Consider the following 16,378-nt stretch of genomic DNA (forward strand, 5'->3'; position numbering starts at 1 on the left):
CCATGCACAAAGATGACAGGTGGCCTTGCTCCACAAAAATACTGCTGCCATACCTATTCATCACCCCTTCCAAAGCAAGCAAAAACAACCCAACGCCCCCGCATAACCCAACGAACGCCCCGCACAAATATGGCTGCCAGATCTGCAGTTGGCTTGCGGACGGCAGCCGTTAGTGCGCATGCTCTCTGGCGCCCCGCACCAAAATGGCCGCTGCCTCTGTCGGTGCGGCCGCCGCGAGACGACAGTTGGTGGGCATGCTCCCTGAGTGCCTCGCTCCGGCATGGCTGCCGCTTTCACAGGAGTGTCTGTAATTCTCGGCTTCCGGTCGTAGCGGGCCAGCGCTCATTTCCCTGCTGGAAGCTGGGTAGAGCCGGGGAGAGGTGTGGGGTGAACTGTGAGAGAGAACCGCGAGCATCCGCTCCGGCTCCTGAAGGAGAAGATGGCCGAGGGCGAGCGGCAGCCGCCGCCAGGTAGGGCGGTTGGAGGGCCGGGGCGTGCGGGGTAGGAAAGGGGTGTGGCTCTGGGAGTCTGAGGAGATGGAGGGACCGAGGAGGTGAAGCTGACGGCCTGGGGGGTGGGAGTTGAAGGGCCAGAGCCCTGGGCTGCAGGCGGGTGGCGGGGAAGGCGACCGGTCTCGGGGAGCCCGGGGCTTATCCGGGGGCCGGGCGGGCAGAGCGGTGGGGAGGTGCAGAGCGCCTTCAGGTAAAAAGCTCTTGACCTGGTGGCAGGGTTGCCTGGGGTCGGGGCGAGTGGGATCCAGGAGGCTGGGTTCTTTATGAGACTCTGCTCGGGTGGACCTGGGTCTCGCTCGGACGCCAGCCTCCTCCATGTCCTGCCCACCCTGCATCTCTTTCCTTCCCTCCCTCCCTTCCCCGGGGCCTCTGTCCTGCAGGCTTGGCTCCGAGGGTTTCGGTATCTGCAGAGTTAATTGAGAGAAACTATCCGGGGTGTCTAAACCACTAATTTAAAAAGGCAGTCTGTGCAAGATGAGAGGGTTGGTGGCATCATCGTTTAACTTTTGTTTACACCGCGGCCTCATTGTAGTCCATCTTAAGTATCTAGGGCAGACATACAGGCCAGATGCTCCAGTAGAGACCCCCTTTTCTGGAGGAGAAGAAAGCTGTTTGCTGACTCCGTGTAGTTAAGAAGGACCTGACCAGCGGCTCATACTTTGAAAGTGTTTGACGATTATTCCACCACACTTCCTATTTTGTGTAACATCTCAAGAGGGAGAAAATTTGAAAATCAAAAGAGGCACCTTTTCCGTGCACCCCAAAAATGGATGAGCACAGTGGAATTCAAAACCAGACATTTATTTTAAATTATACAAAACCTCTATGAATGTGTCTTAATCAATTTTAGTGTTGGCATCAAGAGATAGTAGCTATCAGGCAGTCAGACTCCTTTTGAAATGAATGAGTGTCTCCGAAGATCAGTAGGGAAGGGAAGTTGGGGACCAGAACCCAGTACTGGAGGGGGAAAAAAATCCTCAGGGTGGTTGTGGACATTTTTGAGTTACACAGACTATATGGCAAGTCACCACATGTGTCCTTTAGTAGACTGAATTTGAGGAGAGTGTTGCTCAGTAAGGGTGCTTGCTGCCAAGCCTGGCAACCCGAGTTTGGTCCCGGGAACACACAAAGCGGAAGGCTAGAACTGACTTGAATGTTGTCCTCTGACCTCCACACACATACCGTGGCTCATCCATACGTGTGACACACACACACACACACACACACACACACACACACACACACACACAGATGTAGTTTTAAAATAATTTAAAGTGAGGTTATCAAACTTTCCTCCTGGAGTTGTGGTTTGTGGGCGTTTGGCTGTGAGCAGTGTTTGGGTGTGGTGAATACTCACCGATGCAAACACTCACATCCACGTGTGAGGCGATAATCCAGCACACTCTTGGGGGTTGTGGGTGGGTTTTTTTTTTTTTTTTTTTTTTTTTGAGACAGGTATCACTGTGTATCTCCAAATCCCTGGCACTTTCTCCTGTCATCCCCAGACAGGCTCTCTTCTCTGCACTCTCCACATATCCAGAACTTGTCTAGGACTAGAACTCATTGTGTAGACCAGACTGGCCCGGAAATGCCCCTGCCTCTGCCTTTTGAGCGCTGGGCTGGAGCCTGCACTACTGCATCCAGCTTGTGCTTTGGACACAAGGTCCCTGGACCAGGCTAAAAGTCATCTTAATAGCCAAGGTTGACTTTGTACCGGTCCTCCTATCTCCCCTTCTAAGAGCTGGGGTTACAAGTGTGGGCCACCATGCTTAGCTGTTTTGTTTCGAGGCAGGGTCTCACTGTGTGCCAAGGGCTGGCTAAAATGGGGGTCCTTCTGCCTCCACCCACTGAGCGCGGGGGTTGTAGTGATGTGCTTGCTACCTGAGCTACTGCTCATCACTAACTACTGGGTACTTTGGGTGTTTTCATGGGACGGTTATAAAACCCTTGGTGTTCTGATCTTACCTGTCAATGCAGGTCCCTTGTCAGAGGCACCCTGAGACTGGAGAGGCTGTGAGTGTGCTCCTCTTATAGCCTCGACTCTGAAGGCTTTATCCTTTGTTTGTTTTTGATTTGGGTTTGTGTATTTTTGCTGACTGCCTTTCTTTAGTGACTTACTCTTTTGCCTCACAGTGACTTACTGTTTTGGGGGGATGTAGCCAGGCCCGGAGGCCTTCTCTGTGAAATAGTGTCTGAAGGGCAGTTTCTTGCAGGAAAGAGGTCTTGTACAGGAGGACTGATCCCAGTGATCCATCCAGTAGGCTGATTGGTTTGTGGGTTGGTTATTTGGGATGGGGAGGATGTTTCCCATAAAATGTGTCCCTATAAACTGTGGTGAGCTCACGAGGCTGGCTTCAAAGGTTTTTATTTAGCTTCCTACTTCAAGTAGCAATTTACTTTTTCGAAGGGCTTGGATGGGGCTGTGGGAAAAGGTGTTTGTGGGGTGGGGGTGGGGTTGCTGGACTCCACCTGCAGAACCTTTCCTCTTCCCTGCGCCCCATCCCCCATCCCTGTCCTTTAGTTTTGGGTTCTACCAAGGCCAGGAAGTTTATCTTGCTCTTCTCTCATTTTCTAGCTTTCCTCAGGTCTTCAAATGCCCTGGATTTCTCCACGCAGGCTGCCACATGCAGAGCCGCTGCAGGCCCCTGTGACTTTTCTGCTCGCCGTGCTGACTAGGCCTTAGAGGAGGGCAGCAGGGCAGGGTGTTTTTACCAGAGTGGGATTATACTAAAAACTGTATAGTATACAGATACTATACTGTATAGTATACAGATGTCCTTCCTATGCCTGTGATACAGATATTTATTTCTTTTAAAATCTATGAAGGGGGAGGGACTGGAGAAACTGCTCAGCGTTGACTACTCTTTCAGAGGTCCTGAGTTCAGGGGTTGGGGATTTAGCTCAGTGGTAGAGCGCTTGCCTAGGAAGCGCAAGGCCCTGGGTTCGGTCCCCAGCTCCGGAAAAAACAAAAAACAAAACAAACAAAAAACAACAACAACAAAAAAAAAGAGGGGCTGGAGAGATGGCTCAGCAGTTAAGAGCACCCGACTGCTCTTCCAGAGGTCATGAGTTCAATTCCCAGCAACCACATGGTGGCTCACAACCATCTGTAAGGAGATCCGATGCCCTCTTCTGGTGTATCTGAAGACAGCTACAGTGTACTTATATATATAATAAATAAAATAAATCTTTAAAAAAAAAAATAAAAAAAGAAAAAAAAGAAAAAAAAAGAGGTCCTGAGTTCAAATCCCAGCAATCACATGGTGGCTCAGGCCCATCTGTAATGGGATCTGATGCCCTCTCCTGGTGTGTCTGAAGACAGCTACAGTGTATTCATATACATAAAATAAATAAACAACCTTTAAAAAAAAAAGCAAGGAGTCCCCCCAACACACACACACACACACACACACACACACACACACACACACACACACACAATGGTGGCACATAATTTTAATCCCAGCACTTGAGAGGCAGAGGCAAGTGGATCTCTGTGAGTTGAAGGTCAGCCTGGTTTACAAGAATGAGTTTCAGGACAGCCAGGACCACATACTGAAACCCTGTCTTGGGGGGAAAAACTGTGAAGAAGTTGGCTGGTAGCTTGTTCCTGTAATCCTAGCACTCAACAAGGCAGAAACACAAGCATTGCCATGCGTTTCAGGCTGGTCTGGGCAACATAGTGGATTCCAGGTCAGCCTGTTTGAAACCCTCTCTTAAAAACACAAAAACAGGCACTGGAGAGATGGCCCAGAGGTTCAGATTCCGGCTACTCTTTCAGAGGGCCTGGGTTCTGTTTTAATTTGGATCCCTCTCACCTAGTTAGCTGTGTGTTCTTGGGAACTCTGCAACCATGGATTCTACCAAGTGTGGACCAAAATGCAGGTTCTTTTCTTACCATTACTTCAGTGATATGTTATGAAAACTACTTTTGTGGCATTATACTGGGTATTAAGCATTATATAATCTTAACATACAGAGGAGATGATGTGGAGGCCACACTGGAATAGGACACAGTTTATACATGGGACCCGAGCAGAGCATCTGAGGATCCTGATGCTCACGCTAAAGGAGCTGGAGCAGACCTCCCACTCTACCAAGTGCTGACCTTGCATTTGAGGTCTCGAAGCTCTGTGGTCACCATTTTGATATACCACTTTGTCATTTTTCATCCAGTTTAAAACATTATTTGTCTTGTGATTTGTTTCTTGGTCCAGTGGTGATTTAGTGATGTGCTGCATAATTTCAACACATGTAGACTTTCTTTCTACATAGCTTTTTCCCTATCATGCACTCCCAATCCCCCCATTTCTGCCCCTCCCATCTCCCGTGCCCCTCCCAAAAGAAAGAAAGTCCAGTTCATATACTCACTGGAGCACGACCAAACTTGTAGTGGCCAGGGAAGGGGAAGCCATCAACATTCTTTTTTTTTTTTTTTTTTATTTATTATATATAAGTACACTGTAGCTGTCTTCAGATACACCAGAAGAGGGCATCGGATCTCTTTACAGATGGTTGTGAGCCACCATGTGGTTGCTGGGAATTGAACTCATGACCTCTGGAAGAGCAGTCGGGTGCTCTTAACCGCTGAGCCATCTCTCCAGCCCCATCAACATTCTTTTAAGCCTTTAAACATTTGTGGGAGGGCTTGTGTTTCAGGGAAAATGAAACACACAGTTCACCTTTAACAACAATATTAAAATACATACATAGAGTAAGTAAAAAACAAAAACAAAAGCCAAACACAACAAAAGCCACCAGAATTAGCAAGTTGATGTGCGAGGCTCCAGTTCCTTCCCTTCTCTGTTCCCAGCATTGTGTGGTAGCTCACGACTGTCTGTAACCAGTTTCTCCTGAGTATCTGTGTAACTAGTTTCTCCTGAGTATCTGTCTAACTAGTTTCTCCTGAGTATCTGTCTAACTAGTTTCTCCTGAGTATCTGTCTAATTAGTTTCTCCTGAGTATCTGTCTAACTAGTTTCTCCTGAGTATATGTCTAACTAGTTTCTCCTGAGTATATGTGTAACTAGTTTCTCCTGAGTATATGTCTAACTAGTTTCTCCTGAGTATCTGTCTAACTAGTTTCTCCTGAGTATATGTGTAACTAGTTTCTCCTGAGTATATGTGTAACTAGTTTCTCCTGAGTATATGTGTAACTAGTTTCTCCTGAGTATATGTCTAACTAGTTTCTCCCGAGTATATGTGTAACTAGTTTCTCCTGAGTATATGTGTAACTAGTTTCTCCTGAGTATCTGTGTAACTAGTTTCTCCTGAGTATCTGTGTAACTAGTTTCTCCTGAGTATCTGTGTAACTAGTTTCTCCTGAGTATGTGTGTAACTAGTTTCTCCTGAGTATATGTCTAACTAGTTTCTCCCAAGTATATGTGTAACTAGTTTCTCCCGAGTATATGTGTAGCTAGTTTCTCCTGAGTATATGTGTAACTAGTTTCTCCTGAGTATATGTCTAACTAGTTTCTCCCGAGTATATGTGTAACTAGTTTCTCCTGAGTATGTGTGTAACTAGTTTCTCCTGAGTATCTGTCTAACTAGTTTCTCCTGAGTATGTGTGTAACTAGTTTCTCCTGAGTATCTGTGTAACTAGTTTCTCCTGAGTATGTGTGTAACTAGTTTCTCCCGAGTATATGTCTAACTAGTTTCTCCTGAGTATGTGTGTAACTAGTTTCTCCTGAGTATCTGTGTAACTAGTTTCTCCTGAGTATGTGTGTAACTAGTTTCTCCTGAGTATGTGTGTAACTAGTTTCTCCCGAGTATGTGTGTAACTAGTTTCTCCCGAGTATATGTGTAACTAGTTTCTCCTGAGTATGTGTGTAACTAGTTTCTCCTGAGTATGTGTGTAACTAGTTTCTCCTGAGTATATGTCTAACTAGTTTCTCCTGAGTATCTGTGTAACTAGTTTCTCCTGAGTATATGTCTAACTAGTTTCTCCTGAGTATATGTCTAACTAGTTTCTCCTGAGTATATGCCTAACTAGTTTCTCCTGAGTATATGTGGGTAAAACCTCATACACATAAAAATAGGTCTTTAATAATAACAAAACCAAACACAAAAAGAATCTGGGTTAGGCACGGCTTTAATCCCAGCATTAGGGAGGCAGAAGCAAATGAATCTCTGAGTTCAAGACTAGCCTTGTCTATAGAGCAGAGTTCAAGGACAGCCAGGACTACACTGAGAAACTCTGTGTGTGTGTTGTATATATGTGTATACCAGGAAATGGGGGCGGGGACGGGGAACAACAACCAACAAAGAAGACTTGTACTGGAGAGATGGCTCAGCGGATTAGGGGCTTCTGCAGACGACCTGTCGGATGCTTGGGAACAGGTTGTGTGGCTGACTGCGTTTGTGACTCTAGCTCCAGGGGCTCTAGTGCCTTTGGTCTCCTGACATGCATATAGCCATACACAGAGGCACAGACAGAATACACATGCCTAGACACATAAATAACATACATTAATATGACATGCATATAGCCATACACAGAGGCATACATAGAATACACATGCCTAGACACATAAATAACATACATTAATATGGCATGCATATAGCCATACACAGAGGCACACATAGAATACACATGCCTAGACACATAAATAACATACATCAATATGATTGATATACTAATTTTTTAAATTTTTGGTTTTTTTGAATCAGTATTTCTCTGTGTAGCCCTGGCTGGCCTCGAACTCAAAAAGATCCACCTGCCTCTGCCTCTTAAGTGCTGAGACTAAAGGTGTGCACCTCCACTGCCTGGGAATAAAATATCTTTTAAAAATTAAGATAATAAGAGTCCGATGGACCGTGACTGAGGAGACAAACCATGCAGGAAACAGTCTTAAATCGCAATCTGGGGGTGGGTCTGCGTACTTTAAGCGTTTAATTTACTGACGGAGTGTCTAAAGAAAAAAGAAAAAAAATTAAGATAATAAAAGCAAAATTGAAAAAGCAGAAAAATAGTCACAGGGCTTTCCATTACCTGGGTGCATCCCCAGGTCCTGTGACCTTACAGTTCATACCTGGGTACATCCCCAGGTCCTGTGACCTTACAGTTCATATCTGGGTACATCCCAGGTCCTGTGACCTTACAGTTCATATTTGGGGTGTTTCTAATCTTTTCTATGCAGCAAAGGACCTTGGGGGTATTTTTGTTTCTCTGACCACACCTGTAGGGCAAAATGCTCATTGAGTCCCATGGCCACTGTTTGCAGTTTTTTTTTTTTTTTTTTTTTTTGGTTCTTTTTTTCGGAGCTGGGGACCGAACCCAGGGCCTTGTGCTTCCTAGGTAAGCGCTCTACCACTGAGCTAAATCCCCAGCCCCTGCAGTTTTTACCTGAAGAAGAAGAGTGGCGCTGCTCCACAGTGGCCTGAGCAGGTGGCACCTCCGAATGTCCCAGGAGAGCCCTGCCTCCCTCCTCACATTAGTGCCACACAGTTTTGATCTTCTAACCTTACCTGGAAAAAGACCTCAAGTAATTTATGATTTCCTTTTGATTATTTGGTTATGTTGATGATTTTTTCCGCTGTTAGTTGCAGTTTGTACTTTTTAATTTTTTCTGTGGAGGTATAAAGGCCAACATTTCTTTCTTTTTTTCTTTTTTTTTTTAAAGACAGACTCAGGCTACCTTAGAACTTACTATGTAGCCCAGCCCGACCTCCAAGTTGGAGATATCCTCCTGCCTCAGCCTCTCAAATCTTGAGACTACAGGCAAGTGCGTGGATGATAGGTGTATGCCACAGTGCCTGCTTGGCTTTGACTTTTAACGCATGTTGTCCAGTTAGGAGTGGCTGTTAGAAAAGTTGCCAGTCACTGTGTGTATGTGCTTGCGCTTCTATTCGTGCCAGGATATGTGCAGCAGAGGCTGGAGATCAGTTCTGGATGTTGTCCTCGTGCTTTTTTGAGGCAGGGTCTCTTACTGAACCAGGAACATACGCTCTAGCTGGGCTTGCTGACTGGTGTGCTCCATGGGTGCCCCCGAGTGCCTCCCCAGTGCTGCAGCTGTGTGTGTGCCTGTGCCCAGCTCTTTCGTGTATGTGGGGATCTAAGCTCAGGTTCTCGTTCTTTGTGACAAGCACTTTACCAACTGAGTCACCTCCCTGGTCTGCTCGGCCTTTTCACTCCTCAATGAAAGTCTGGAAGCTGGGAGGTTTGGCTAGATTTTTCTTGAACTCAAAGACTGGAGTCTTGCTTAAAAATGAGCGCGCCAGAGCCAGCCGTAGAGGTACACACCTTTAATCCCAGCACTCAGGAGGCAGTGGCAGCAGATCCCTTGAGTTCAAGGCCATCTTGGGCTACAGAGTGAGTTCTAGGGCAGCTAGGGCTGCACAGAAACCTTGTCTGGCGGGTGAGGGGGTGTGAAAGAGAGAGCTGGGTATGGTGTCCCACTCCTTGATCCCAGCACTTGAGAGGTAGAGACAAGCAGAATTCTGAGTTTGAGGCCAGCCTCGTCTACATCAGAGTTTTAGGCCAGCCAGGGCTACATAGAGGGACCCTACCTCCAAAAAAACAGGGAGGACCTAGAGGCAGGGATTAATTACCTCTTTGTTTTTTTCGTTTTCTTCATCAAGATTCTTCAGAAGAGACCCCTTCAGCTACTCCGACCTTCATCATTCCAAAAAAGGAGATCCACACAGTCCCAGATATGGGCAAATGGAAGCGCTCTCAGGTATGGTGGTGCCTGCACCTGGGTGGTCAGACGGTGGAGAGATGAGAGGATGCCAGCGTCCCCCTCCCTCCCAGGCGGTGCACAGAGTTGCACATCAGGAAGGTTTGGCTGCCATCCCACTCTGGTTAACTCTTTCATTGCTCCTTTGATGTTATACTGGACTCACAGGAGTCTGCTAATTCTTGCTTACAAGATCCCACAGGTGTTAAGAGCCAGTGCAACAGAGGGAGAAAGACTCGCTTGTGGACACCTCGGTCGGAACATGGCCACACTAATAATAGCTAGAAATTGAGATCTAGTGTCCTGGGAGCGGCCCGGCTTTCCCTGCTGCTCAGCCTAGATGGTGGGCAGAAGATGACGACGACTTAGGCTTACAGTCCAGAACTGAGGAAAAAAAGAAAGACCACTTGGGGGGTTGGGGATTTAGCTCAGTGGTAGAGCGCTTGCCTAGGAAGCGCAAGGCCCTGGGTTCGGTCCCCAGCTCCGAAAAAAAGAACCAAAAAAAAAAAAAAAAGAAAGACCACTTGGAATTCTCAGGAAGGGATTTGGGCCCAGCTCCATTCAGGCACTAACTCTAGATCTGCAGCTGCCACAGAGAATGTCAATTGCACAGACAGCAGGCACGAGGACTTGTGCGACAGATTATCCATGCCACAGCCATGTGCCTTACTCCATCGAATAGGAAGAGTCACAGGAACCTGTCCCTCTTTCACAAGCCTGCCCTCTGACATTTGCAGATGGCTATCTTGTCCTTTCCTGACTAGTCACCAGGTTAAGCACCTTAGTCTCTCTGACTGCTCAAAGGCCATATGGATGGAGCCCTTTCGCCATCTCTGTTGCACTGTCTGAAGTTTCTCAGTTTCAGCACTGTTGACATTTGGGGTAGGAGTCTTGTAGGGAGCAGTCCTCTACCCACTGAGTGTCACCAGGCACTATCTACACATCCCTAGCTGAGGTGTTCTTACCTGGATCTCGCTATTTGGCTGTGACGCACCTTTTACATTCCATGGCAAACACCAGCTCTGCTCTGGACAAGGGCCGGGGCCTGGCCTGGGTGGGAGGGCTGAGGGCCCCAGTGTAGACTCACCGCCTCTAGATGCCAAGTGTCTGTTTTCCTGGCTCATTATGGGCATCCCAGCACCCACAGACTGAGGAGGAAGACAATGAAGACGTAAGATAGAGTGCAGGCACTTGCTCTCAAAACTGCTTCCTTGGGGCCTGTGTCTTTTTTTTTTTGGAGCTGGGGACCGAACCTAGGGCCTTGCGCTTCCTAGGCAAGGGCTCTACCACTGAGCTAAATCCCCAACCCCGGGGCCTGTGTCTTAGTGGGTTTTCCCTCCCCGTGTTAGGGTAACCTGCAACCCAGCAGGCAGAAAGTACAGTTGGCCAGTGGCACTGGCGGGCGAGCTAAGTGGCCCGTCGGGCTGTGGGCAGGAAGAAGCTCCTGCTGGAAGCAGACTGATCTGTAGCTACCCTCCTGTCCTGGGACCTAGCTGGATGATGGTCTGGAGAAGGGAGTGTTCCTTGAACTCCTGCTGGTACTGTCTGGGTACTAGTCAGACATTCGGCTACTCAGCTGTAGAAGTAGGCTAGCAGGGTCCTAGCTCTATGTCTCGTAAAACCCTGGTCGTGGAAAACCATGGGCAGATTACCTCCTCCCTTGGTGTCCTGGTCTCTGTGTAGGTAAAGTGGTGACAGTACGGTCCCATGGGACTGTCCTAAGAAACTGCCAGCAGCCACTGTGAGCACTCAGAATCTAGGCTGCAGGTTGGGGTGGTGTGATTCCTGCATTGCTGGCTTCGTTGACGGGAAGGATGAGTGCATTTGGTACTCCATGTCTGCCTCTGTACTAGGTTGGGAGCAGGAGCTGGGGAGCTTGGGCGGACCTAGAGCAGATGAGATCTGACACCCTCCTCCTCCTCTCTGTTTGTTCTAGGCATATGCTGACTACATCGGCTTTATCCTAACCCTGAATGAAGGTGTGAAAGGGAAGAAGCTAACCTTCGACTACAAAGTCTCTGAGGTAGGCACAAGCAGGGAGCCTGCTGCAGAGCCAAGCAGGCTGAGCACAGCAGGCGGGTGCAGGCACTGCCCCAGGATAGTGCAGTTAGCATTCACGGCCCACAGATCTAATGTTTTAAACCTATGAATAAAGTAATATTTATAACTGAAATCCAGACAAATATGCAGGTTTATGACCTGTATTTTTTCTAATTGGTATTTTTATTAAACTTGGGATTAAAGATGACAAAGAGGCTGGAGATGTGGCTCAGTGGCCAGGCGCTTCCTTAGCACACACAGCCCTGGGTTCCACGAAGCACAGGAGGTAGGTGAGTCTGTGGAGAGAGGACTAGGAGGAGCATGTAAGGCACCAGTGTGGCACATCAGCACAGACTTGGCATGCATTGGGCCCTGAGTTCAAACCCCAGCACCACAACTGCCCAGGGCAACCCAGTAACAGTGTACAGCACACTTCCTGTCTGTTGTCATAACTGGCATATCCTATTGAGAGAGGCCTCATTGTTTAAACTGTCCTGACATTGCAGCTGCATCTCTGGACCTCCACCGAGATCTGCAGACCCTGTTTCCTCGCGCTTCACTCCTAGTGGAAAGGCTGCGCAGATAGCACAGGCAGGCTCTTGCTCTGGGTTGCTCCTGTGTAACAGCTGTTCTGGTTATGTTAGACAGCCGTGATTACGGTGTAGTCTTCCAGTCTGCTTGCTGTTCCAATGCCGTCTCCCAGAACTAGGTCCCAGGCCTCCTGTGGCCTCTTGGGTTCATGTCCCAGTTGGCCCAGGGCCACCCTGAGCCTCTTATCTCTTGGCACTTTGGCTCTCTGCCCTCTGGGAGCAGCTGGGCTGTTGGGTAAGACCCTGGCCTAGTTTCTTCATTTGTTCAGGCTGAGCTCACCCTTTTTATCCTCATACCAGGTCCCCAGTACAGCCACTTCTTGGCCTGTTGGCTCCTGGGCGACATAGTCTGGTTCTTTATACAAGATGGGGAGAGACAGCTGTCCCTTGAGAGCAAGCCCACAAGTGACTCCTTGGGTTGGCTCTTGTTGGGCTGTGGCTTTGGGCGTCGACTGGCTGAGCTCAGCAGTGCCCAGTGTGCTGGAGACATTGGGGGGCCCATTACGGAGAATTCCATAGTTATCTGCAAGCACTGGACTGCCAATCCCTCTGGGATTCCGTGCTCCCAAGGCTCCTTGGGAGCCTTACTAACCGGGGGTTGCTTTGGCTGCAGGGCTATTCTTTTGGGAGGGTCATGCCATGGTTTAGGCTGAGAGGGTTTCTAGCACGGCACCTCCCAGGTGAGTGGCTTTGTCCTTTGTGTGTGTGTTGGGATAGAATCCAGTACTTTGCACATAAGGCAAGAGCTCTACCACCAAACCACATCCCCACCTCCCGTTCTATTCCTTGGGACTATGTCCTTCCCCACCCTCTTTCTTTCTTTTTTTTTTTTTTTTAGGTCTTGATATAGCCCTGGCTGTCCTGGAATTCACTGTGTAGACTAAGCTGGCCTCAAACTTGGTATCTTCCTGTCTCTGCCTTCCAAGTACTGGGATCACCACACCCAGCTTTTCTTCCTGTCCTTGTGGTAGAGTGGCTGGCTCCTCAGGTGTGTGCTGTGAGGTGCGGAGGCACTGGGCTCCCAGATACAGGGCTTTAGCACGCACCGAATGCCTCTGCTGCTGTTAGCTCTGTCAGGAGGTTCACTCAGCTCTAAGTTTTCATCAGGTGTTGTTGCTTCAGCTGGGCCCTCCTGAGCCGGGTGCGTCTCTATGCCTGCCTCGCTGTGTACATAGCCATAGTCAGTTTGGTGTCCAGGAGTCTCCCTTATTGGCTGGGGCAGCAGAAGGATCCAGTCTTAGCATGTGGCCATAGATGTACAGGCTTTCTTTGTACCACTTGTCACAGCTGCCAGAGTTCCTGCGTTCTCTCAGTAGAGCGCAGATGAGTCAAGAGAGAGAGAAGGGCTCTAGACCAGTGTCTTCCGTATAGCTTGAAACAGAGCGAACCAGAGTCAGGTACAGTTTATCTAGACCCATGAGGACAGGTTGTTCTTTAGATTATGCTCGTGCTAGTACTAAGGAGGTAGGTTTTTTCTGTTTTTTGTTTGTTTTTTTTTTTTTTTCTTTTTTTTTTTTTTAAAGAAAGAGTGATAGGCCTGGAGAGATGGCTCAGTGGTTAAGAGCACTGACTGCTCTTCCAGAGGTCCTGAGTTCAATTCCCAGCAACCACATGGTGGCTCACAACCATCTGTAACGAGATCTGATGCCCTCTTCTGGTGTGTCTGAAGACAGCTTCAGTGTACTCAGTACATAAATAAATAAATCTGAGAGAGAGGGAGGGAAGGAAGAAGGAAGAGAGGGAGAGAGGGAGAGAGGGAGATTGGGAGGGAGGGAGGGGGGAAAGGCAGGCATTTTGTTTGTTTATTGAGACAGGATCTCTGTAGTCTTTTCTGGCCTGACCTTACTCTGTGGACCAGGCTGGCCTTGAACTCACACAGGAGGCCTGCCGCCTGAGTGCTGGAAGGAAAGGCATTTGTTACCACACCTTATTTTTTTTTTTTCTTCACCTCTTTGTTTTTAACGTACTGAGGGTGCAGAATGACAAGTTGGTTAGTGTAATTTTAGAGAAGATTTTAGTGGTCCATGAAGTTTAAGGGGCACCTATAGGGATGGAACGAGCGGGCACACATTACTCTTCATGCCTTGGGGTAGAGTAGGGTGGTTCCAATCCCCTGAGTTCAGAAGGAGGAGTTATGGGTCTTAATTACTCATTGGCCCAGCTGAGCCAGCTGCTGGCTCCAGGCTTCTCCTGGCCTCAATTTACACCCCTTATCCCTTGTTGGGGCCACAAGCAGAGATCTCCAGGGAGCCTGGGGCTTTCTGGAGCTAAGGTGTTCCAGCCTTCTGTACGCAGAGTTGCTATGTGAAATCAGTTGTGGCTGTGCTTAGCAGCTGTTCTGAGTGACCTGGAACTCACAAAGCCTGGCTGGGCAGCACTTGCTCAAGATAGCTTACACCACGCCAGGTACTGCCTGAGCCTGCAGGCACCTTGCTCCTTCCAGACCACAAGTATAGGTGAAGGCGGAGTAGGAGGGCAGCACTCAGGGCCATTCTGAGTCCCTGCAGCCGCAGACCCTGGCCAGCAGTTCACTGCAGATAGAGAGATACTGCAGGTCCCAAATATTGCAGCGTTTTCCAGGTCCCGTGTGAGGTTTAATAATAAGGACGAAGAGACATCTGTATAGTAGGCTGTTGGTCTGTTTGCTGGGGCAGTCTCTCAGCAGGACTCTAACTTAACCCAACCTCTCTCCCATTGCATCTCTCCATGTGGCTCTCACCTCCCTGACCTGTTCCCATTCTTCCTCTTCTGTGGTCAGCCTGTGTTTTTCTGTCAGCCCCAACTCCATCGCACAGCTCTTTTCATTATGCAAAGAGCCGCACTCCCTACTCAAGCCATGTAACCTTCCTCCAGGCAGCCTGCCTTGCTTCTGTGGGCTGGTGATCCTGTTAACCTGGTATGGGCTAAATTAACCTTTGAGAACCAAGGAACATACTTTTCTAAGAGCCAGTAAATACAGTATTTGTGGGTGACCCCAACCCCACATGTGAGTGCAAGGGTCTGTATCTACCTACAGGGTTCAGGGCTGCATTAAGTACTTGTCTTTTTGCTGTGATCAGGACTTGACAGGAAGCAGCTTAGGAGGGGTTTACTCTGGCAGTTCATGGTGGTGGGGAAGGCAGGCTGACAACAAGGGTGTGAGGCTCCAGGTCGGGAAGCAGAGGATGAAAGCTGGCGCTCAGCTCGCTCCCTCCTTTTCCCCTTCCCACTCAGCCTGGGATGCAGCACACGCAGTTAAACCTCAGACACACAGAGCAGCAGTGAAGACTGTCTGACTTAGTGTTTCTAACCGCTGTGACAAAGTGTCATAACCAAAACCGACTGTGGAGAGGAAGTGTACTTCAACTGACAACTAGCTCTTAGGTCACAGTTTATCACTGAGGGAAGTCGGGTCAGGAATTTAAGCAGAGGCCATGGAAAAAATGCCACTCACTGGCTTGCTCACCCTGTTTTTTGTAGAACCCAGGACCACCTGTCCAGGGTTAGCACCGCCCACAGTAAATTGGGCCCTTCCATATCAACCAAGAAAATGTAGCACAGGCTTGCCCATAGGCTGGTCTGCTGGGGTGTTTTCTCAGTTAAGGTTCCCCCTTCTGATAAGATTTTAGCTGCATTAAGTTGACATAAAACTGGCCAGCAAAGAGCGGAAGCACCACACTGCATTTTTATCTTTTCCGTTCATGTGAGTTGTTCAGTGAAGGTCTTCAGTCATAGCTGATTTAGCAAAGTTGGGGCTGTTGCTTGTGCCTGTCTGTCTAGTAGGCCGGCTGAAGAATCAGCCGGAACTACCCATGACACGTGCTTGTTAGCCAACTGTTCCCTGGTCCTCCTTCATATTCTGGACAGTCAGCAACGAAGGGGGAAAGCTAGGAGAGCTGCCAGCCTAGGGGACTTCCTTCTGTAGGGCCTTCCAGTAGGGCCACTAGTCATTGTGGTATGTGGTTCCTCTGTCACACCTTCACAGGCCATTGAGAAGCTGGTGGCACTTCTTGATACGCTGGATAGGTGGATTGATGAAACCCCGCCAGTGGACCAGCCTTCCCGATTTGGGAACAAAGCCTACAGGACCTGGTATGCCAAACTCGATCAGGTGAGCCTGAATGGCGGGGCCAGCGGGGAACTACCATGGTCCCAGATGGGGCAAGGTCTGTGTTCAGAGCAGGCCTGTCTAGCTTCCAAGCATAAAAGCAGGATTTGTCAGAATGGCAGTTTTATTTACCTGAATCACAAAATCACCCTCCCTCAGCCAGTCTCCTGGGAACAACAAGGTATCCTGTGTGAGTCGCTCATTAAGTCATTTTATTAGCAGCAGATTGGAAATTACTCAGGCCCCATCATTAGAGGGCAAGTTAACTGTACTGGACCTCCTATCTGAGTACTATGCAACTATGAAAAGGATATGAAGTGGCTGGAGAGATGGCTCAGTGGTTAAGAGCACTGACTGCTCTTCCAGAGGTCCTGAGTTCAATTCCCAGCAACCACATGGTGGGTCACAACCATCTGTAATGGGATCTGATGTCCTCTTCCGGTGTGTCTGAAGACAGCGACAGTGTACGCAT

At 48.5% G+C, this 16,378-nt stretch overlaps 1 protein-coding gene across 2 annotated transcripts in view; it reads left to right on the forward strand.

Moving 5' to 3' along the window:
* The first annotated feature begins 257 nt into the window (after positions 1-257).
* Positions 258-16,378, forward strand: part of Ptpa (protein phosphatase 2 phosphatase activator) — a 30,464-nt gene continuing 14,343 nt past the window's right edge. The window contains exons 1-4 of one of the 2 annotated variants that reach the window (NM_001108577.2): positions 258-470; positions 9,092-9,189; positions 11,126-11,212; positions 15,784-15,909. In NM_001108577.2, coding sequence (NP_001102047.1) covers positions 440-470; positions 9,092-9,189; positions 11,126-11,212; positions 15,784-15,909 — 342 coding nt within the window. In that variant the 5' untranslated portion in view covers positions 258-439. The remainder of the gene's footprint in view (positions 471-9,091; positions 9,190-11,125; positions 11,213-15,783; positions 15,910-16,378) is intronic. The other variant, XM_039105369.2, reaches the window with a different exon arrangement.

This window comes from Rattus norvegicus, chromosome 3 (genome assembly GCF_036323735.1).
Source record: "Rattus norvegicus strain BN/NHsdMcwi chromosome 3, GRCr8, whole genome shotgun sequence".
Taxonomy (NCBI): Eukaryota; Metazoa; Chordata; class Mammalia; order Rodentia; family Muridae; genus Rattus; species Rattus norvegicus.